This window comes from Dendrobates tinctorius, unplaced genomic scaffold (genome assembly GCF_039654945.1).
Source record: "Dendrobates tinctorius isolate UK_male_01 unplaced genomic scaffold, ASM3965494v1 ptg000250l, whole genome shotgun sequence".
NCBI lineage: Eukaryota > Metazoa > Chordata > Amphibia > Anura > Dendrobatidae > Dendrobates > Dendrobates tinctorius.
In genome coordinates, this window is record NW_027361917.1 from 36,812,854 (window position 1) to 36,829,610 (window position 16,757).

Consider the following 16,757-nt stretch of genomic DNA (forward strand, 5'->3'; position numbering starts at 1 on the left):
ATAGGTATCACAGCATAAAGTTCAGGAAGACACTAAAATTTCTATCGTGGCAGAAGAGCGAAACGTGCATCGGGGTGAGGGGGCACATGACTTGATTGTGGATACCATTCTAGGTAAATCTATCAAACTTTTAAATTGGTAAGACTATATTGGGAGCCATCTAGGCATATATAATTACAAACTGCACTTTATTATCTTGGTTCACATGCATACAAGTACACTGGTATTATAGATATTAAAATTGCGCTTGCATCCTAATAATTGCTGCCTATTTAAATTAATTGTTCTGCGTCTCTTTGGTACGAGGCACCTCATTTTATATACTTTTCCTGTTTTTAATACGAATATATATTTTTTATTACGGTATCTTCTTCTTTTGTACACTTCTTGACCTGAGATTTTCTTCAATGGTCACTATATATTAAGATAATTAGTCCTGTAGCCATCTAATGGACCTAATCTGTCTTCTTGCTGATTAATATTTTCCATGGAGGTTTATTTTGGAAAGAATCTACCGTAAAAGCGGTAAAGAACCCTATTTACTTGCCTTGAATGCCAAACATTAGCAGATTTCAAGAGAGTTTTTTGAAGTAACATCCAGCTGCAACAGACAAATCGCCTATGGAAGCATGGTCAGAGATTATGGCAGTATTGGGCTATGTTCACATATTGAAAAGTGGCTTTTTTTTTTTTCTGCAGGCAGAAGTTGTTCTCTTTGCAGGAAAAAAAAAAATCTGCAAAACCTGCCATTTGCAATCCGCTTCTTACCTGCAGTTTTTGGTGCTCATTATAGGAGTCATTTATCTACAGTACATGTTTAATAAAGTTAGTTTTATTCATCCAAAAAAAGCTGAAGGAATTGACATGCTGCAGTTTTCAACAACAGAAGTTTTCCAACTCACTCAGGAAAACAAAAACAATCTTAGGGTGGTTTCACATTAGCATTTAAGGCCGCAGCGTCGTCATGCGCACGGCCGCCGCTAAGCCCCGCCTCTGCCGGTAGCTCCGCCTACGGGCGCATGACGCTGCATGCGTCCCCTATCTTTAGCACTAGGGACGCAGGCCGTGCGCAGGTATGCGTTTGGCGGTGCATGCGTTCTTTTGACAGTGCGCCGAGCGCACCAAATTGCAACAGGTTGCGTTTGGCGCTGGTCAGCGCACCCGTCAAAAGGACGCATGCGCCGCCAAACACATACCTGCGCATGGCCTGCGTCCCCAGTGCTAAAGATAGGGGACGCAGGACGCATGCAGCGTCATGCGCCCGTAGGCGGAGCTACTGGCAGAGGCGCGGCAGGGGGCGGGGCTTAGTGGCGGCCGTGCGCAGGACGACGCTGCGGCCTTAAACGCTAATGTGAAACCAACCTTATACATGAGATTTCTGAAATCATAGCTTTTCCTGGTACTGTAAAAAGAAACTTTTAATTTGCATTAAAAAAATTCTGCAAAAATGCAACATGTGAACATAGCCTTAGAGCTTATTCAGACATCAGTGTTTCTCGTATGAGGTCTAGCTTTTTTTTTTTTCTTAGAACATTTGCCATTGTAGTCTATAGCAGGGTTCCCCAACTCCAGTCCTCAAGGCCCACCAACAGGTCATGTTTTCAGGATGTCCCTTATATTGTACAGGTGATGCCTTGGGGACTGGAGTTGGGGAACCTTGGTCTATAGAGACGATCACGCGTCCATGTATTTTTGTGGAATGAGAAAATGATGGAGGCCTTGATCCAAGGCTTGGATCAATCTTGCCAATGCACGTCTACGGGTCTGTGGAAAAAAATTAGCCAGCGCTCTGATGCAATCCGTGTGCTGTACGTGTTTTTCATGGATATACAGACTTATATTGTCCCTTGTCATCAATGCTGCCTGAAAAAAACCCGCCATGTCTTTTTTGCATGGGCACGTGGTCCGTGAAAATCAAGGACACATGAATAGCAGCATAGATTATCATGGGAATGTGTAGAATCAATTAAAAAAACAGGTGCAACACATAAGCCTATATGAGGCCTAAGGCCTCTTTCACACTTCAGTCTTTTGGCATCAGTCAAAATCCATTAAAGTGTTAAAAAAACAGATCCGGTGAAGAATGCCAAAAAACTGATGCACTGGATCGTTTTTTTCTTGACGGATCCGTCGAAGCTGCAGATTTTGGAACTTAAAGGAATAGGATATGAGAAAGAGAGAGAAAGAGAGAGAAAGAAAATATTTTTATTCTTCCAGAATGGAAAATGGGGTTAAAATAAACACAGATTTTCTTCCGGGCATGCTTAGTTTCAAAAGACGCAATCCGTCACTGGATTCCGCTTTTGACGATCAGTGACGGATCCTGCACCCATAGGCTTCCATTATAACCAACAACGGATGGCGCAGGATCCGTCGCGATCCGTCTTTTCAGCGCAGACAAAAAACGTTACAAAGTTTGTCTACTCCAGACGACGGACGCTGCAATTCCGACTGATCCGTAAAATGACGGATGAAACGGACAGCCATCTGTCACAATCCGTCGCTAATGCAAGTCTATGAGAAAACAACGGATTCCGCAAAAAAAAAGGCGGATCCGTTTTTTTTCCCTAACAACGGCGGATTTCGACTGATGTCAAAAGACCAAAGTGTGAAAGAGGCCTAAGACTGAAAAGAAAAAAAAAAAAATCACCGATGTTTGAATGAGGCCTTACAGCCAGTCCTCGAATTAAATTACTAAAGGAAAAAAGTTTTGGAAATACTGAAATGCTGCTTTAGGAAACGCAGAGTTATCATATTATGAAATCTTTGGGGGAGACGAGGAAGTCACAAATCACATCAGCACTATATCATCAAAAAGCATTACCAGATAAATTCACTTGCTGTATGATTAGGCGTAGACCCCATGAGGATGAGAGAAGACCTAGGGAAGGTGTACACAGCCGTCTCCGTGATACCGACAATAAATTATATTCCCTTATTCCTCCGTAATCAGCTTTCCTAGTTTCCCTGCATTCAGCACATTATCGCCCTGCTGATAGACCAGACTTTTGAGGCTTTTTCTTAGAAATCACTGGAGCCAACAGCTGTCAGGACAAGCACTGCACAAGAAGTTTTCTTGGGTAGACGGAAACAAACAATAGTATTGTCAGCTTTACACAAATCGCTTCTCTTGCTGATCAATACTACAGAGTCATGTGCGTTTTAATTGCACTATTCAGCCTTTAGGAAGGGATTATGCCATGGAGATCTGCAGCCATAAAAGCGAAAATCTGTAGCCTGACATTCTGCTGTCCAATTTGGCATCAGTCTTCATGAGGCAGTTAGAGAACGCACACCGCGGTATATCCTTGAGGGACCAGGGAACAATTTGGCATTAGAGCCTTTTTTTTTTGCATAGAAATAAAAACAAATATGATTTGGGATTAGACTAAATGAATTAATTGGCTAACATGCCACTTTCTCCTTGCGCAGCACTTTTTCTTTACAAATATGCCTCACTAAATTTCATGCCAGCAAGCGCTTTTCTTTTTATCCCCCAGCCCCTTTCTTTGTAAGCAGATAGCTGGTACAGCAGAAAGTAGTTTACATCTGTCTCTTGAGATCAGACAAGAATAATATTTCGCCTTGGGATTTACAAAAATCTCATTTTTTGTCTATATAACAAAAGAAAAAAACAAACTCCCATAACACAAAAGCCCCCTCCACTTGGCCTAGTGAGAATCATTCTTGGTAAAGAAGAAAATTAATCATCTTCAACCTTTACAATTGGCTCTGGTGTGATCCGCGCTACAAACAGCGGCCACAGAAAGTTCTATCGGTTTCATTTGCGTTTGACCGCAGCTGTACTTCAGATTACAATCCTTTACTTTCCAGACGCCTTTTACGGTACTTACTGCCAGGACATGATTACAACTACTAATTTAAAGTGGATCGTCACCATATTTCACAATACACACTGCATACACTATTAAATAGATTGTATGCCTGATGAGCTCAGTGTACTTGCTTGGAAAATCTGTGTCAGAATGGCTGTATTATGGCTGAAAATTTCACGGCTCCAGTTCTGCTCCTATTAATGGGAATATGTCAGGAGGTGTCTGCCACCTAATCTGAGAGTAAACTAAAAAAAAAATCTCAAAGACAAAGTACGCTTGTATAGCCTTAGTGTATGATTATAACAGGTGGTGATAACCGATATATCAGAGAATATAATCACCACCACATGTGTACACAGGACATAATATGGGGAACATCGGTTAGGATAAACAGCAAAAGAGAAAAAACAAATTTACTGAAGCCCAGAGTGTGTAAGAAAAATAACTAATAACTGCAAAAAAAACCCCATTAAAATGAGGTGCAACTGGAAACAAATAACCAGGGAAGAAACGGGCACAATACACAAAGGACAAGCTGAGATCACATGCTGGAGTAAAATATAGCAGCAAAGTAAATTACAATGTCATATATGGTAAATTGTAAAAAGTGCTCAAGCACATGCTTAATATAGAAAAATGATGAATTGGTGCAAGTTAATAGAAAACCCAGATACGGCAGGCAAATTAAAGGTGAGTCAGAGGGTATAATTCAAGTAAGATTTATAAAGTGACTGTGTTAGAGCAATGGGGGCAGCATGGTGTATATCAACATTATCACTATAGTAGTGTAGGGCAATAACATGCTGCCATATACCAAGTTGAATAGCACCTGCTATAGAGTGGAAAGAAGGGTCATCAGCTGTCCCGTAAATGCGCTCACCCCGACACGCGTTTCGGCGTCTGCCCCCTGACGAAGGCATGTGACCTCAGCTTGTCCTTTGTGCTTTGCGTCCGTTTCTTCCCTGGTTATTTGTTTCCACTAGCACCTCATTTTAATGTATTTTTTGAAATTAATAAAAGTTATTTTCTTACTCACACTGCACTTCAATAAATTCGTTTTTTCGTTTCTTTCGCTAATCTGAGAGTGGCATAATGCACATAGACCCCAATGCCAGCAATGTGTCACTTGCTTGGCTGCTTTCTGTAGTTTTGAGAAAATCACTGTTTTATTAGCAGTTATATCATATTCATAAATTCTTAGTAACCCTGCCCCCAAAGATTGGCAGCTTTCTGCCTATGCACAGCATACAAAAAGCTGTCAATCAGTGGCGTGGACTGGGTTATACACAGCTCAGTATTCAGAGTGGATAGATCTGCAGCAGAGAAAAACAATGATTTTAGCAAAACTGCAGCAAAGAGAGGGTTCTCTACCCGTGCATTATGCAGTTATCAGATCAGGTAGCAAAAACCAGGTGAAAGATTCCCTTTAATTTCAAGATTATGAAAGTTAGAATTTTCGAAGTAGGTGCATCATGTTCATTAGGTCCAGGATGTGTTTAATAGTGCATGCAGTATTGTGAAATTTGGTGACAGATCAGATTTAACAAGCATCCTTCATTACTTTAACTGTGACTTGTGGCTTTCTTCGCCATACAGATATGTAGGCCTATGCCTAGTCATTTGAAAGCCTGGAATAATCTAGCATCAAGCGAGCCTGTGTTCTGCTCCTCCAAAATGGGACAAATGGGAAAAGATGTATCTCACAGGTGTCCCGCGATATCCATATGTACGATTACAGCATAAGGGAAGGGGCGGTCATCGCGAGTCATCCTTTTGACACACTAAAAAAAAAACAAAACACCACAAAACTCAACATATATTGAGCATAACTTTGTTGGAAGTGTACAAGGAACCATGAAGGAGTGCTTAACCTGCACTCTTTCTGAAGAGGAAAGGTTCTTGTGTATTGGATTTACTGCATAAAATCCAGAGGAAATTTTAGGGAAATGGACATGACAAACCCACACTAAAGGAAGTGACTTCTAATGCGAATTTACCAGAGGGAAAAAAGGAAAGTGTCAAATATAAGACAAAAAACAAAATGTGTATTCACCTCCTCTGAAGCTTGGGACCCATTGTTTTTTTTTTATTTTTTATAACCAGCCACCACATGACCGATCAGAGCTGAAATCTCAATTTGCAGAAACCGGTATCCTCAAAAAAACAATGTCCTTGCAGATTTCTTTATCCCCAATTACCTCAGTGGGGACAATCCACTGCAAATTCATTTCATAGTACAAACCAGGGCTGTGGAGTTGGTAAGCCAAACCACCGACTCAAACTCTGACCCCACAGCACTGGTCACTACTGAGCATGTACAGTTGTGGCCAAAAGTATTGACACCCCTGCAATTCTGTCAGATAATACTCAGTTTCTTCCTGAAAATGATTGCAAACACAAATTCTTTGGTATTATTATCTTCATTTAATTTGTCTTAAATGAAAAAACACAAAAGAGAATGAAGCAAAAAGCAAAACATTGATCATTTCACACAAAACTCCAAAAATGGGCCAGACAAAAGTATTGGCACCCTCAGCCTAATACTTGGTTGCACAACCTTTAGCCAAAATAACTACGACCAACCGCTTCCGGTAACCATCAATGAGTTTCTTACAATGCTCTGCTGGAATTTTAGACCATTCTTCTTTGGCAAACTGCTCCAGGTCCCTGATATTTGAAGGGTGCCTTCTCCAAACTGCCATTTTTAGATCTCTCCACAGGTGTTCTGTGGGATTCAGGTCTGGATTCATTACTGGCCACCTTAGAAGTCTCCAGTGCTTTCTCTCAAACCATTTTCTAGTGCTTTTTGAAGTGTGTTTTGGGTCATTGTCCTGCTGGAAGACCCATGACCTCTGAGGGAGACCCAGCTTTCTCACACTGGGCCCTACATTATGCTGCAAAATTTGTTGGTAGTCTTCTGACTTCATAATGCCATGCACATGGTCAAGCAGTCCAGTGCCAGAGGCAGCAAAGCAACCCCAAAACATCAGGGAACCTCCTCCATGTTTGACTGTAGGGACCGTGTTCTTTTCTTTGAATGCCTCTTTTTTTCACCTGTAAACTCTATGTTGATGCCTTTGCCCAAAAAGCTCTACTTTTGTCTCATCTGACCAGAGAACATTCTTCCAAAACGTTTTAGGCTTTTTCAGGTAAGTTTTGGCAAACTCCAGCCTGGCTTTTTTATGTCTCGGGGTAAGAAGTGGGGTCTTCCTGGGTCTCCTACCATACAGTCCCTTTTCATTCAGACGCCGACGGATAGTACGGGTTGACACTGTTGTACCCTCGGACTGCAGGGCAGCTTGAACTTGTTTGGATGTTAGTCGATGTTCTTTATCCAACATCCGCACAATCTTGCATTGAAATCTCTTGTCAATTTTTCTTTTCCGTCCACATCTAGGGAGGTTAGCCACAGTGCCATGGACTTTAAACTTCTTGATGACACTGCGCACGGTAGACACAGGAACATTCAGGTCTTTGGAGATGGACTTGTAGCCTTGAGATTGATCATGCTTCCTCACAATTTGGTTTCTCAAGTCCTCAGACAGTTCTTTGGTCTTCTTTCTTTTCTCCATGCTCAATGTGGTACACACAAGGACACAGGACAGAGGTTGAGTCAACTTTAATCCATGTCAACTGGCTGCAAGTGTGATTTAGTTATTGCCAACACCTGTTAGGTGCCACAGGTAAGTTACAGGTGCTGTTAATTACACAAATTAGAGAAGCATCACATGATTTTTAGAACAGTGCCAATACTTTTGTCCACCCTCTTTTTTATGTTTGGTGTGGAATTATATCCAATTTGGCTTTAGGACAATTCTTTTTGTGTTTTTTCATTTAAGACAAATTAAATGAAGATAATAATACCAAAGAATTTGTGTTTGCAATCATTTTCAGGAAGAAACTGAGTATAATCTGACTGAATTGCAGGGGTGTCAATACTTTTGGCCACAACTGTACATAAAGTGCAGCACAGATTCATCACTCCGACCCCACAGCACTGGTCACTACTGAGCATGTACATAAAGTGCAGCACAGATTCATCTCCACTCCGACCCCACAGCATTGGTCACTACTGAGCATGCACATAAAGTGCAGCACAGATTCATCTCCACTCCGACCCCACAGCACTGCCTCACTACTAAGCATGTACATAAAGTGCAGCACAGATTCATCTCCACTCCGACCCCACAGCACTGGTCACTAGAGTTGAGCGACTTTGGTCGGATCGGGTTTCATGAAACAAAATTTGTTTCAGATGAAACTCATCCGACTAGGGCAAAAAAAGTCGGAGTTTCGTCCGAAACCTATTCCCCATTGACTTGCATTGGGGTTGGGTTTCGGACGAAACTCCGACTTTTTTTGCCCTAGTTGGACGAGTTTCATCTGAAACAAATTTTGTTTCATGAAACCCGATCCGACCAAAGTCGCTCAACTCTACTGGTCACTACTAAGCATGTACATAAAGTGCAGCACAGATTCATCTCCACTCCGACCCCACAGCACTGGTCACTACTGAGCATGTGCATAAAGTGCAGCACAGATTCATCTCCACTCCGACCCCACAGCACTGGTCACTACTGAGCATGTACATAAAGTGCAGCACAGATTCATCTCCACTCCGACCCCACAGCACTGGTCACTACTGAGCATGTACATAAAGTGCAGCACAGATTCATCTCCACTCCGACCCCACAGCACTGGTCACTACTGAGCATGTGCATAAAGTGCAGCACAGATTCATCTCCTCTCCGACCCCACAGCACTGGTCACTACTCAGCATGTACATAAAGTGCAGCACAGATTCATCTCCACTCCGACCCCACAGCACTGGTCACTACTGAGCATGTGCATAAAGTGCAGCACAGATTCTTCTCATTTACGACTCCACAGGACTGATCACTACTGAGCATGTACATAAAAATAAAGTGCAGCACAAATTCATCTCAACTAAAAGCCCAGATCCTTCGATCGGGACATTTACAGAATGTTTCAAAACTTTCCCAAATTATTATGAAAACATTTACAGCACAATCTGCATTGTACTGCTTTACCCAAAGTATTAGATATTTTAGGTGTCACCGTCTGTCCGTTTTATACTGACTTCAACTCAGACTTCACCAAAATGGACACAGACTCCACAGCCCTGGGACAAACTAGGTAAAGTGGATAATTACAGCATCTGCGAAAAGCAAAACAAAAACAACAAATACCAAGCATATTTGGTCACTCTAAAACTTCAAACACAAAAATATTAAAAGAAACACTAGGACTGTGTGTTTCAAGCCCATGCAGGGTCCTAAGTCACAGTGATATCACAGCTACGACTAAGGGTCCTACATGGGCTAGAAACGCGTAAGCCAATAATTTTTTTACTTCTTTGTCTTTGAATTTTTTCAGTTGCAGATGCTGGAATTACCTACTTTACCTTATTTACAACCTGGGAATCGGTCCACAGCCTTGTCCGTTGCTCCGCACCAAACAAGCTATTGATACCCTGAAGTGGTGAGCTGATAAATTTTGTTTTTCATAATAAAAACTGACTAGTGGAGAATTAAAAAAAAAAAAAATCATACTCCCAAGTTAATTTGTGATACAAACCAATTCTGTTGCACACGGATAACATTTGGTCAAATTTCATCCACACTGTTGCTACTGTATTACACTAGTAAATTAATTGCAGTATATTGTATGTCCTGTGCGAAAATTCCCTCTATTCGACACTGCCCTTTACACACACACTAGTCATCTGACACTGCCCTTTACACACACACTAGTCATCTGACACTGCCCTTTACACACACACTAGTCATCTGACACTGCCCTTTACACACACATTAGTTATCTGACACTGCCCTTTACACACACACTAGTCATCTGACACTGCCCTCTACTCACACACTATTCATCTGACACTGCTCTGTACACACACTATTTCATCTGACACTGCCATGTACACACACACTATTCATCTGACACTGCCCTCTATACACACACTATTCATCTGACACTGCCCTCCACACACACTAGTCATCTGACACTGCCCTGTACACACACACTAGTCATCTGACACTGCCCTGTACACACACACTAGTCATCTGACACTGCCCTTTACACACACACTATTCATCTAACACTGCCCTCTACACACACACTAGTCATCTGACACTGCCCTGTACACACACACTAGTCATCTAACACTGCCCTCTACACACACAAACACACACTATACATCTGACACTGCCCTGTACACACACACACACACTATTCATCTGACACTGCCCTCTACACACACACACTATTCATCTAACACTGCCCTCTACACACACAAACACACACTATTCATCTGACACTGCCCTGTACACACACACTATTCATCTGACACTGCCCTCTACACACACACACTATTCATCTGACACAGCCCTGTACATACATTATTCATCTGACACTGCCCTGTACACACACTATTCATCTGACACTGCCCTGTACACACACTATTCATCTGACACTGCCCTCTACACACACACAATATTCATCTGACACTGACCTCTACACACACACCATTCATCTGACACTTCCCTGTACATACAATATTCATCTGACACTGCCCTGTACACACACACTATTCATCTGACAGCCCTGTACACACACTATTCATCTGACACTGCCCTGTACACACACACACTATTCATCTGACACTGCCCTCTACACACAAACACACACTATTCATCTGACCCTGCCCTGTACACACACACACACACAATTCATCTGACACTGCCCTCTACACACACACCATTCATCTGACACAGCCCTATACATACACACTATTCATCTGACACAGCCCTGTACATACATTATTCATCTGACACTGCCCTGTACACACACACACACACACACACACTATTCATCTGACACTGCCCTGTACACACACACACACTATTCATCTGACACTGCCCTCTACTCACACACACCATTCATCTGACACTGCCCTCTACACACACACACTATTCATCTGACAGCCCTGTACACACACTATTCATCTGACACTGCCCTGTACACACACACACTATTCATCTGACACTGCCCTCTACACACACACACACACACACTATTCATCTGACACTGCCCTCTACACACACACACTATTCATCTAACACTGCCCTCTACACACACACACAAACACACTATTCATCTGACACTGCCCTGTACACACACACACACACACACACTATTCATCTGACACTGCCCTCTACACACACACTCTATTCATCTGACACTGCCCTCTACACACACACTATTCATCTGACACAGCCCTGTACATACATTATTCATCTGACACTGCCGTGTACACACACACTGTTCATCTGACACTGCCCTCTACACACACTATTCATCTAACACTGACCTCTACACACACACCATTCATCTGACACTTCCCTGTACATACAATATTCATCTGACACTGCCCTGTACACACACACTATTCATCTGACAGCCCTGTACACACACTATTCATCTGACACTGCCCTGTACACACACACACTATTCATCTGACACTGCCCTCTACACACACACTATTCATCTGACACTGCCCTCTATACAAACACCATTCACCTGACACTTCTCTGTACACACACTATTCATCTGACACTGCCCTGTACATACAATATTCATCTGACACTGCCCTGTACACACACACTATTCATCTGACAGCCCTGTACACACACTATTCATCTGACACTGCCCTCTACACACACACTATTCATCTGACAGCCCTGTACACACACTATTCATCTGACACTGCCCTGTACACACACACACACACACACACACACTATTCATCTGACACTGCCCTCTACACACACAATATTCATCTAACACTGCCCTGTACACACACACTATTCATCTGACACTGCTCTGTACACACACACAATACATCTGACACTGCCCTGTACACACAATTCATCTGACACTGCCCTGTACACACACACAATTCATCTGACACTGCCCTATTCATACACTATAAATTGTACACTGCACACACCATTTTTACAACCCCAATTACTATTATCCAGAAACACTTTCCATTTTCTTTCTAAATCCGTAACAATCTCACAAATGGCTATATGCATCGGGGTCATTGAGGCTTTTAGTTTATGTAAATAAAAGTTCTGTAACGTGCTAAGAATTCTGTATCAAATCCCCTTTGGCAACATATGAGTTATCTTATGAATAAAAGTTCTAGTTTCAATACAAATGTCTTCCCTGCACTGCCCATTATTGGGAATACAAAGTAGCATTTCCATTGCAATATATCAGGCGGAAGTGAAGGGCTGAGAAGAGGCTAATAATTTACACTGTTAATTTAGCTTGTGGCAACACCGACATCCATGCCTTCTACATGCAGCTTCATGAATTATACATGCGCTCATGGAAAAATGAATTTTTGCAATACATATGTATGACATACACAGCTCTTCATATTGGAGACCTGATTGGCATATCCATCTCCCTGACAATGTCTTCTCTGCTTTAATTCACAATAATAATTAAAGGGAACCCGTCATGTCAAAAAACGCTATAACCCTACATCTGCAGATTAATAGCTTTCTAAGGCAGAGTGGCCACTGAACTGAAAGCCCAGCTGCAGGGAGGAAATTAATTTTATTTCTTAAGGCAGCCTCCAGCTTTCAGTCAGAGGCGTGGATTCAGTCACCAGTCTGTAATCATGTCCCGGAACGGACTGTCAGCCGGCTGTACAGTGTCCGGGCATGGTAACAGCTGTCACTCACTCGGTACTGAGCAGCGATTGAAGCCATGCTGGCAGCGCCTCTATGACAAAGCTGTAGGAACAAAGATCATTTTCTACCAATAGCCGGGCTTTCAGTGCAGCGGCTTCACGGCTTTAGAGCGCTATTAACCTGCATATTTACCCCACATCTGCAGGTTAACAGCAATATTTTGACTTGACAGTTTCACTTTAAAGGGACTGTTGGCAAAGAATGACTGCACAGGCGCTCAGCGCTCCATGGCGGGGCCAATCGTTTATATACACCTTCCCACCTGCTTGGTATCCATCCATCTCCGTCCTTCTTTGGCATTATGAAGCCAGTGATGTCAATGAAAGAGGCGGCGGGTGGAAATAGAGGGAAAACAAGCAGGTATTTAAATGTCCCTTTAAGGTTACGGTTACAATAAAGGTGCAGTGATTTAATTTTTCACGTATATGATAATTTGATTTCCTAATGAATCGAGGATTTGTATCTTCCATCATATCTATCTTACATTTCCCAATAAAAGATGTGGTCACTATTATATGCATAGGGAGGAATACTAAAAAATAGCTACAGTAAAGAATCTAAAATGTAATTTTGCCAGTAGCTCGTCCTGCACTGGAAAAAAAGGAGTGCTCTTTAGTAGAAAGGGTGGTCTATGAAGGAAAAGCCGTTGAAGTATCCTAAAATCAGTGATCAATCAAAAGACTATGCGGACTGCAGCCTTACCTTAATCTGTTAGTATAGGTGTCAACACAGGTTTTCATTTTTGCCAGCAAAGTCCCCACAGAAGCTTGCGATTCAGACTGTTCCTCCTCCTCCTCTCCTCCGGACAGAGGAAGTAACAGAGGTACCAGGGCGACACATGAAGCAATAGCCCGCAGCAGCTCCAGCAAGGCTCGGTACAGAGGCACATGCCTAGCCATGTCCAACACTATTAAGACAAAATATATTGAATATATATTTTAGTAAAAGTTAATCATCTAAGATGATTAGCAGAACAAAGGCACAGAAAAGAGCTCAAACTCTCCAGAAAAAAAAAAAAGAACACACTATATTCTGCTTAAAGTTAATAGGGGAGCACTGGTGATGCAAAGTGGTAATGGCCTTTTGAGAATTTCCTTTAAAAGGGGGTTGTGCACAAAATATTAGACTTAATTCACACAAAATATACTTTATAGGAATCAATATTGCTGTTACATGCATGGCACCCCCCACTGTTCCACCAAACGTGTTTGATTCTACTGGTGAAACTTTCTACGAGAGTGTTCACCCTGCTGAGTTTTTAGAGAAGAAACACTCCAATTCTCCAATCAAAGCTCATGGCTTATTAAAGGTAATCTGTCAACTAATCTGAGAGCAACATAATGTAAGGGTACAGACCCTGATGTCATCAATGTGTCACTTACCTGGCTGTGTAGTCCAAAAAAATAAAGGGCTGAACGAAGCATTTCATTGCGAAACGTGCGTCTGGGTGGTGGACGCCTGGACTTCTATCTACCGCTTAGGTAATGGATATCTAACTTTATTATTACTATGCAGGCATGTATGATGTATTTGTTCTATCCCTATTATATGTATTTATTTTGCACTACATAGCTATTACGTTATAGTGGGGCAGTTCACTGCTGAATTCACTGCTCATATTCCCATCCATGCCCTGCTATGTTCATTATTTCTGTGTATATGTAAAACTGATCATTGCACTTCTTACTATTAGTTACACGAGATGATTGAATCAGTGGGGTAGTTCTCTACTGAACTTTACTGCCTATGCTCCCATCTATGACTTGCTTTGGTTACTATATCTAGTTATATACAACACTGATTATTGCATTACCTACTACTACTTCGCTACACATGGGATGTAACCTAATGATTAGTTTTTTACCTGCCTGCTTTTATGTCATTGCCTATTTGATTACCTATTATCCTATTCTGTGTGTCCAGGCTTTGCCACCTACCTACCTCTGTACGAGGTCTGCATAACCCCGCCCCAATCACTGATTGGCAGCTTTCTGTGTAGACTGTAGTGATGTGGGCGTGGTTATCACTGCTCAGTAGTCCGAGAACTGGTAGATCTGCAGCGGAGAAAACCGTGATTTTATCAAAATGAGATCAACATCACTGGAATCTGTGTCTCAGCCCCTACATTATGCGGTTTTCAGATGGGATAGCAATAATTTGGTGACAGATTCCCTTTAGCCCCTTGTTTGTGTAGAGTTTCAACTCAGTGAAACATCCCAGTGTGAGCATACCCCAAGAGAGCAAATTACTTTTGGCAGCCCAGTATATCAGGAATCAGTACACTCACTGCCTGTGCACAAGGAGAACAAAGGGCATCTCTGAGCGGGATTGTCCAGTTTGGTCCAATCAAATACAGAATAATTGTCAACAGTCCCGATTCTACCAGGACAATCCTGCAAATTAGATCTCAAAAGTAGTGGGGCTTAAGAAACACCTCCGCTAAAAGTGGGATTTTTGGAACGGGAACATAAAAGAACCGAATTTGGTATTCTAGCTCCAAGTATGGGAACGGTGCATTCACGTGTTTCATGGTCCCTGTAGGACACAGATTTTCAAACCGGCCACAGGTCTTCTGACCTGAACTCCACAGCAGATGAGACCGCTGAATTCAGCGGTGGGACCCACGGTATGCAACGTAACACGTATTAATGTCACCTTTAATGGTAAATGGTAAGGAACTGTTCTTGATGTAAAAGAGCACAAGACTAAAGGACTGAATTATAGAACACTATGGTCAGGCCCAGGGAGCTCGAAAACGAGTAATCACTCCCATGTTGTATGGACCTTTTGCCCAAAATCTGTACGGTATATCCACTGAAGAAGATGTTTTGTACAATTTTGGAAGAAACGTTGATTTTAATCAATTCACGTGTGCTGGATCGTTCTGTGTGGGACCGACTCTCCCAACTGTACCTGTGATTGCTGGCCGATAGGAGGAGGGTGGGCGCAATCATTTTTCTCCTCTTTTTTTTTTTTTTTTACCACAGGGAACAATAATATATCTACCAGCAGCCTGATACATAGGCATAAGGCATAATTTCGACTTGCTGCTCCATTAAAATGCACCAAAACATTTAGTCAAAATGGAAACAAAAATATAGCAGTGGGTAATGACACAACCGTGTAAAGTCGCTCTAAGGCCTCTTTCACACTTCCGTTTTTGACAATCAGTCAAGATCCGCCAATTTTGAAAAAAAACGGATCCGCCATTTTTCTTAGCGGATCCGGTTTTTTCCCCATTGACTTTCATTATTGGCGGATCCTGACTGATTTCCGTCCGTTGCATCCGTTTTTTTGAGGATCCGCCACAATGTTAGTGTCCGTCACCATCCTCAAAGATTTCCAAATGGAGCGTGCAACGTTTTTTTGGCCGGATATATATCTCTCTCTCTCCCCTTCTCCTTATCAAATCTGCCAACATTCTGCATTCAGATGTAAAAACCCTAATATTCAGCATGTTTAGCATCCCTATGAATCCCAGATAGAAATGCTGCAGATTAGCCCCACATAATGAGGCAGAAATACCAATATCAGCAGCGAATTACTGCTGATGAATCTTCACAAAAAAATAAAGTTACATGCAGCAAACCACATGTGAACAAACCTTACTTTTAATGTACTGATGAGAAAACTGACCGTCCCCCGTCTAATTCCTCTCCGCAACCAACAAACATTTCCCCTAGAGCAGGGATATTTCCTACATAACCATCCTTAACTTTCAGAGATGGAATTATCTATACAGATAACAGCAATTCTTGGTAGGACGCTTCTGCGCCAAGCGTCACCCCGCTGTCAATAGCAGGCTTTGCATTAGTAGCATGGTGCCATCAATAATGATATTAGAGGTTTGGGTTGCCAGCAGTATGAATTCTCCCGGCACCTCTGACCCTACAGAAGACACTTTCCCTTTGCCTCAAGCACTACAAATTACAAGTAAGTACAAGCAAAGATGAAAGCGGTACGTGCAGCACACTATCATTTTATGACATGCTGTTAAATGGTACACGGGTAATCAATATCACCAACATGGGCTGCTGTCACGGAAAGGATATTTAGTCACCCTGAGACGTGTCATCCACGGCCTCACAACAATATATGAAAGAGGAAAAAAAATCAATGGGAG

The 16,757-nt window shown here is 42.2% G+C and overlaps 1 protein-coding gene across 7 annotated transcripts in view; it reads right to left on the reverse strand.

Annotated features, from left to right (window-relative positions):
* The window catches only part of BIRC6 (baculoviral IAP repeat containing 6), a 471,996-nt gene that overhangs the window by 49,033 nt on the left and 406,206 nt on the right, over positions 1-16,757 (reverse strand). For all 7 annotated transcript variants that reach the window (XM_073557613.1, XM_073557615.1, XM_073557616.1 and 4 more), the window contains exon 66: positions 13,337-13,541. In XM_073557613.1, coding sequence (XP_073413714.1) covers positions 13,337-13,541 — 205 coding nt within the window. The remainder of the gene's footprint in view (positions 1-13,336; positions 13,542-16,757) is intronic.